At 36.3% G+C, this 7,183-nt stretch overlaps 2 protein-coding genes across 3 annotated transcripts; one reads left to right on the forward strand and one right to left on the reverse strand.

Moving 5' to 3' along the window:
* Positions 1-548: 548 nt before the first annotated feature.
* Positions 549-4,408, forward strand: LOC125777161 (uncharacterized). Of its 2 annotated transcripts, XM_049451421.1 has the most exons (3): positions 549-3,079; positions 3,196-3,621; positions 3,679-4,408. In XM_049451421.1, the coding sequence occupies exons 2-3, from the start codon at positions 3,419-3,421 to the stop codon at positions 4,256-4,258; spliced, it is 783 nt and encodes a 260-aa protein (XP_049307378.1). In that variant the 5' UTR covers positions 549-3,079; positions 3,196-3,418; the 3' UTR covers positions 4,259-4,408. The 2 variants fall into 2 exon arrangements, with proteins under 2 accessions (XP_049307378.1, XP_049307377.1); XM_049451420.1 differs by having other exon boundaries at positions 549-3,621.
* A 21-nt stretch (positions 4,409-4,429) lies between these two features.
* On the reverse strand, positions 4,430-5,875 carry LOC125777136 (putative nuclease HARBI1). Its single transcript, XM_049451370.1, has 3 exons — positions 5,488-5,875; positions 5,036-5,431; positions 4,430-4,969 (listed from the first exon to the last, which is right to left on the reverse strand). The coding sequence occupies exons 1-3, from the start codon at positions 5,731-5,733 to the stop codon at positions 4,445-4,447; spliced, it is 1,167 nt and encodes a 388-aa protein (XP_049307327.1). The 5' UTR covers positions 5,734-5,875; the 3' UTR covers positions 4,430-4,444.
* Positions 5,876-7,183: the final 1,308 nt, after the last annotated feature.

A 7,183-nucleotide genomic window follows, 5' to 3' on the forward strand; every position in this document is an offset into this window, starting at 1 on the left:
GATTTCGTATCAAAAAAAATTGCGTATGATGTTTAAATATATAACTATAATCCCTAGAAATTTCGCCTTAATCAATAATTTATTTCCCTCCCAAAAAATCGAGTTTTAAGCCTCTAAAGCAGGCTCCAAAACTCAATAATTGAGGCATTTCTTGTTTTATTCTTATGTTTTCTCCTATAGAAATAAAGGTAAATTAATTCGTAACAATAGAATAACTTGATTTCTTAACTTACATTTCAAATCTGTGTGCGACTATCTTCTTGATTTGTTTCTGATATTCGACTCAGAATTTGTATCGGTTTTGGGTGTCCCGGAAACAATTTTATTGGTTTTGCTATCAGAAACAAAGCAAGAAGATTGTTGCTCACAGATTTGAAATGTAAGTTAAGAAATTAAGTTATTTTATTATTTCGAATGAATTTATCGTTATTTCTGAAACGTAATTTAACACCCAAAAGCTTCTTTATTCATTCAGTAAATGTATTCGCAAGTTTTGTCACATTAGTACACAGCTGATTCGAATATTGGCTTTGGTTGTGTTCGAAAAGACGAAAATCCAATCAGATTCTGTGACACCATTGAAAATCAGAATTAGTTTGAAATTCTGACAGCTAAGCAATTCTGTCTTGGATTCCACAAAACCCCTGAGCAGAATCAATACCAATTGTTGAACTCTCCAGAAATGCCCAGGAATCCTCCAAGAACGCATTTCTTATATTCAAGAGCCCTTTCGACATTAAATATCAGTGCATGGAAGGCAGTCTATACTGATCTGTCCTTCGTATATGGGTGCAGCGCCTTGAATGCTGCTTCTAAGAGGCAGCGTTCCTAATGTGCGCCTCCAAGGTTTTCTCTAACGTTTTTAGCAGGAAGGAAGTTAAGCTTACAGGCATAAACACTATTTAGTAGGTTGACTAGGTATGAAAACTATCCAAGCCTTCTCCATGAGTGTGGCACATAGCTGAACTTCAAGCATCCCCTAAAAATCGCCTTTACCATGGCACCGATGGACATAGTATATTCTGAAACCTGGCTGGAATGATTCCGTCCGTACCAAGAGATTTTTATGTACTTCTCCCTTTGTAGCTAGGGCTTATCGCATACTTACACCCTGGAAACTGCACACTAGGTCTTTTCTACTGAGTCTTGGCAGTTTTTCGCTCACTCTCCGCCACTTTTGCGAATTAGACCAGGAAAGGTGGGGCTTTGGGATATTAATTTTTCTAAGTTTCGCCAACTTCTCGGTCTTTTCAATTTCACTGCAAAAATTTTCTTAAGATTTTCGCTTTATTCTGCGACCAAATTCTTCCAGTCCCTTATATAGTCCTCGCTTTCTGCTAGCTTGGCGCAGTTATAGCATTACCGTACTTTGCGTCTGCAAGACCCAAGCTCCTTGTTCCACTAAGAGGGCTTCGTTTTGTGATTGAATCGCAGTGTAGGCATGCGTAGTGAAAAGATGTATTTAGGACATTCGTAAATACATTCACGTATTTTTCAAGTGAGGTCTAAGTCTCTTGCCAAATAGTGTCTGCCTGTAGAGATTCCTGTTTGTATTCCTGGAATTTCTCCTAACCTCGTTTTTGATCTTTGTCTCCGATCAAATGGAGAAGTAGATTTATCTACGGCTAGAGAATGACGGTGTGTTTAGCATCCTCCAGTTTCCTACCAATGCTACTTAGTTAGCATCGGCGCCCACCACCATCGTCTGCTTCCTCTGTCCGATGTAGTCCCCAGCCTTTGGAGCTCGCCTTCCACCGCCGTTTGGACCGATATCACGGGTACCTAATAAGCATTGGCCGTTGTATTTCCCATTGACATACTTCTGAGGATGCATATAAGGCAGTCCAACATAAGGGGATGAATGGGAAAATACGTCAGCCTTCGCAAGGAGCCGCCTGTCTGCAATGTAATGACTCTGACAGGATCCAGCTTGATATCATGACATTGTAAGCAGTCACACTCATTGCCTAGTCGATATCTGCGCGGTGAATACAGCTTTGAGGAATTTTTGCCGACCCAACTTTACTTCTTTTTGTGTATGGTATGTGAGGTATCTTAATGAAATTCAAAGAGTATACGTTTCTGTGAATAATATGCAGTAATCCTAAAAATAGATAACACCGGGTCACTACTATAATCCATACCCACATCCCGTATACAAAGGATGTTCAAACTTTTGGTTGGCCTTATGCCGTATATGTCTGTATATCGGTCAATAAATAAGATATCTGGGCAAAACTAACTGAACTTTTAATATTGGATATACTTTAGTTTAATGCCGAAATATCTCAGTGATTGATCAACTAATACAAAATCGGGAATGAAAACTTAATTATTGTACCTAAATATCGCTATTTTCATGTGCAGTTTTTCTAACCAGATTAAAAGTGTTACATTATTCATATTGAAAATTCATAGGATTTCATGGAACATTTATATTTCTTGAATAATAAAGACCTATAGCGTTTTGTCCCAGTAATTGATCATACTGTCAGTGACGTAGCTAGGTAATAGGGCCCTGGGGCAAATTAAAAAATGGGGCTCCACTGCTATGTAAACTGATTAGATTTTTTCAAAAAAAAAATATAAAATATACAAATATTTAAAAAATGCTAAGCTACTTAAGCTCTTTTTTGTGCACAGCACAACATAAATTACAAATAAGACTTGGCGTAGGTTTGGCTGATAAAACGAGAACATTCAAGGGTTTATTATATTGGTAGTCTTTTCGTATTTTGTCAATATATGTCGTTGCGGACGTATGTATATCTCCAGTGCTAGCAATCACATTGTGTCATACTATATAATGTTAGAAAGATGACATTTTTAGCTTCATTTAACCAAAAATTAAATTCGGGGAAGTTGAAAAAAAGCTACAGCTGTACAAAAATGACTGAAAATTGTGAAGAAATTCGCTATATTTTGAAATTTTTCTGTACAAAAGGGAAGAATGCCACGCAAACTACCAATGAAATTTGTGAAGTTTACGGTTCGCTCGCTTCCGTTCTGGAAATTTCGATTTACACTGACGGAATAATGTAGGGAAAATGGCAAAAAGTGGTCCACCAAAATGGTGCATGTAAGTATGTTTATTTAGTATAAATATAAAAATACGAAAAGATTTTTCCAATGTAAAGGTCGAGTCTACCGACTGACTTAATAACAATTATATTTACAATTTTTTCCTACCTTTAGTTTTCCAGGAACAATGAGTTTAGTTCGATCGAGATTTTTGGTAGGGATTCGAGGGTCCGCGACTGCATACCATGTCTTATTAATTGATCCGCATGCATAACTAGTATAATCAGTAACAATATCATTATTGCAGTTAGTTGCAACAAGTTTGGAGGAATTCTGGGTATTCAGTAATGTAGTTTATGAGAAGCGACGCTTGGAACTTTGATGAACTAATGTATACATGGCTGACTTCATAAACGCAGTTTGCAATGCAACATTGAAATGCCTAGTGTTCATAAACGTCATTAGCATATTTTTGGCATTGCCGTGTGTTCACTATCGCCTGGCAACCCTTTCTGATGCGCAACAGTTGTCAAATTTGTGCATCTGTTTTATTTTGGATGCTTTTTGGATTTTTGCGGTAATTGAAATGGCTGAGACATCGTAAGTAAAAACTTTTTCGCATTTTCTTTCTGTTATATGATTTCTTCGTTCTTATAGTGAAAAGAAGTGGAGCCATGAAAGGAAAAAGCTCCTTTTGGAAGTGCGTCTACGCCATGAACCGGATTTTTGTGCCAAAAAAAAGAAAAGGAGTGCTATTTGGGAGCAAATAATACGGGAGATTGAGAGATGTTTTATAAATCTAATGGGCACATACAAAAGAATTAAGAAACGCAATAACACATCTGGCGAGAGTTCCACGAACTGGGAGTTTTTCGATGTCATGGATGAGGTGTTTGGCAGCCGTAGTAGCGTTCAGGTGCCCAGTGAAATGCTTGAATATTCTCTACAATCCTTGGTGGAAGATTTGACAAGCGATAGCCCGTTGACACCCACCGATTCCCACGCGCCAATGAACTTAGATGCTACACCTTCAGGAAACACTACTCAAAGGTTTGCTATAAAACGAAAACGATGCGAAGTTCTGGAGTTTTTAAGTAAAGAGTCTGAGGCAGATGCCAAAGTGATGAAAAAACTCTTGGACATCGAAGCAGAAAAAATTGCGGTGGAGAAGGAGGAAGTAGCTGAGCTGAAGGAAATCCGTGCCTTATTTCAGAGAATTGTAGACAGGTCTCAATAAGTTTTCCATTTCTTGTTCACCTTAACAGATTAAAATCTTTTTAGATAAATACAAACAAAATAGAATACAAACAAAATACATATGTATTTATTGTTGTAATTGATCTCATGAAAAAGCGATATAATAAAAAAGTATTATTTATAAAAAGTATTTTTAATTGAAAAAGCAAAAGCAAAGAGAGATGCATTAGGCTGATAACAAAGTTGCCAATGCATCTCTCTTTGCTTTTGCCTCTCTTTGTCCTGGTAAAGTGACTTCCTCGAGTGTTTCAGAAGTGATGGCATTTGTTTCTGCGATTAAATCATCGGCGTTGTTCCCTTCATTTATAATAATAATATTGTGAATAATCATACAAGCCATTGTTATTAATTTTGGCAAACTTGGATTTTGAACTTCGATATACTTTAGAATTCTAAATTTCTTCTTCAAAACGCCAAATGCCTGTTCTACAACAACCCGAGTTGAACTTAAAATTGCATTGTACTTCGATTGCATTGGTGTCAGGAATCCATTATCGCGATAAGGAACCATAACACACATCTCCAAAGGATAACCTCCATCGCCCAAAAAATGGTAGTTGGGATAAATATTTATTTCTTTGTTAATTATGGCCTTCTTGATAGGGCTCATTTGCCAAATTGAAGCATCATGGCATGCTCCCGGACACCCTATGAACACATCTATGAATTTCATACGGCTGTCGACAATAGCCTGGCAAAAAATGTTAACCAAAATTTAAAAATAATAATTTTTTCATAAAACAAAAGAAATATTTACTTGAGCAATGATTGAGTACGTCCCCTTTCGATTCCGGTAACTGATTTCATCTCTGATTGGCTGCGAAATGGGAATATGTGTACCATCGACGCACCCGAGTACAAAAGGAAAAGGATTGAAACGTAGAGTTGAAAATGCTTCGCTGGTTTGCTTTTGTTCAGCTTCACTTCTTGGAAATTTGATGACGTCTTTCTTTAAACGGCAGATCATCTTTATTATTTTTACAAAGACTTTATATGCGAGACCAACAGCTACTCCAAAACGATCGCTGACATCTCTAAAAGAACAATTATTGCTCAGCTTCCAAATTGCAATTTGCAAAGCCTTTTCCAAAGAAATTCCAATTCGTCCAGTTGTGCGCGAAGGCCACCACGGCATTAACATGGTCTGCAAATTCTTTAAACCATATATGTTAATTATTTTATATTAAACATAAATTAAAAAATAAATACCTTGAATGTGCTCTTTTTCATACGAAAATGAGCATAAAAAACGTCATCCTGCATACATTTTATCGTTTTGCAGAAGTTGGACGTTTTTGGAATTTTCCTTTTTGGGCCACCACCGGTTAAAAAAACACGCCGGCGCTTTCGCTTATTTAATATTTTTTTAATGAACACCACGTTACTTGAATTTCTTTTTTCGCCCAATTCTAGGGCGTTTTCAAAAACAAAAGTGCACAATTGCTCAAGATTCATTTTTACCACACAAAGAAACACGACAAAGCAATATTGCGTTCACAAACGTTAATAAATGTCATTGCATTATTTGACAAATCAGTGTTACCATGCAGTGTTGCTTTGCATCGGTATCGCATCTGTTTGCAGTGTTGCATTGCAAACTGCGTTTATGAAGTCAGCCCATATTTCTAACCTTTTGTCATATGAGTGAATTTGATATTTTTACAGATATTATCTATCGTATTACATGTTATAAAATTATAATGTGTTTTTTTTTGGAAGATGGCTGCGTTTTTAAAACTATATTCATTCCGAAATGAGAGATCTAGAATATTTTGCCTCTTTTGTATAATAGGGGTTGGGTTTAGTATCGCGCCGGTTAATTTTGGAGAACCAGATTGAAAATTTTAAACACGCATGTATGCTTAAATTATCGAACTTTATTTTAAAACATATTTTATAAAAATCACAAATTTTTCCACAAATTCACTTTAAAAAATGCTATTTTTTGCAAATTTCTAAATATGCATTGTAGCAAACCAATTATGGATACATTTTCACGCACATATATTACTTATGAATTATAAAAACCACTAGTAATGTTTTTAATTACTTTTGATTGTTAATTTCTTTGTAAATCTTTAAGTAAAATACACCTTTTTCTGCATTGATTTCAATAATGCGAAAAACCAAAATGACTGCTTGAACTGTCAAATTACCGAGAAAGCACGAACAAAAGGGAATAAATTAAACTCAATTAGCAATAAATGTATGAAGTGAACGTGAAAAGGTGTTCACTGCTAACATACTGTGGATGGCGTAGCCAGTGCTGGACCGGCCAGGGTTATTTTTTTGTAGCGCGGCCGAAGGCAGCCCACGCAAAAAGGAGTTCTATGCGAAAAATCTGATACACCCCGGTGTTGGACCGACCAGGGTTATTTTTTTTTTAAGCGCGGCCGAAGGCCGCCAATGCAGAAAGGTATAAAATGCTAAAATACTGTGGAGGAAATCCCGGTGAAGAATTATTTTACAAATTTAAATATAAAACAAATTAAGGCTTTATATTTCTTAACGATTTCAATATACCATCTAATATGTGTGCTGGGAAGCATAACGATACTTTTCATATGTTTACCCATATTTAAAAATTTGGCGTTATGCAAAATACGTTTTTCGGCGTTATTGAAAATAAAAATATTATAAAACAATGTGCGAAATTGCAAATGGTGAGTAATAATAATAAATAATAAGATATTCTAATATTGGAATATATTATTTTTTTAGGAACGCGGTCCACACGGGTTAAGTGGAGCCTTATGCGTGTCGGCACCGAGCTGCGCACGCATGAGCATTGAGTCCGTTTTGCGGAGGAAAATGGCCTAATACCGAGGGAGCAATTGTGCCCTGTACACAAGGTTCCAAAGAGTATTCGGAAAGGGGGCAAATTTGGATATTTTGTGTGCTACAG

Source organism: Bactrocera dorsalis, chromosome 3 (genome assembly GCF_023373825.1).
Source record: "Bactrocera dorsalis isolate Fly_Bdor chromosome 3, ASM2337382v1, whole genome shotgun sequence".
Taxonomy (NCBI): Eukaryota; Metazoa; Arthropoda; class Insecta; order Diptera; family Tephritidae; genus Bactrocera; species Bactrocera dorsalis.

What these genes read in the sequence shown, in the direction of transcription:
- LOC125777161 (XM_049451420.1), top strand. Translation starts at nt 3,419, where the DNA reads ATGGCTGACTTCATAAACGCAGTTTGCAATGCAACATTGAAATGCCTA. An exon ending in ATTGAAATGGCTGAGACATC is followed by an intron (nt 3,622 to 3,678) that starts GTAAGTAAAAAC and finishes TCGTTCTTATAG; the next exon opens with TGAAAAGAAGTGGAGCCATG.
- LOC125777136 (XM_049451370.1), bottom strand. Translation starts at nt 5,733, where the DNA reads ATGAATCTTGAGCAATTGTGCACTTTTGTTTTTGAAAACGCCCTAGAA. An exon ending in TGAAAAAGAGCACATTCAAG is followed by an intron (nt 5,432 to 5,487) that starts GTATTTATTTTT and finishes TATGGTTTAAAG; the next exon opens with AATTTGCAGACCATGTTAAT. An exon ending in CGTACTCAATCATTGCTCAA is followed by an intron (nt 4,970 to 5,035) that starts GTAAATATTTCT and finishes ATTTTTTGCCAG; the next exon opens with GCTATTGTCGACAGCCGTAT.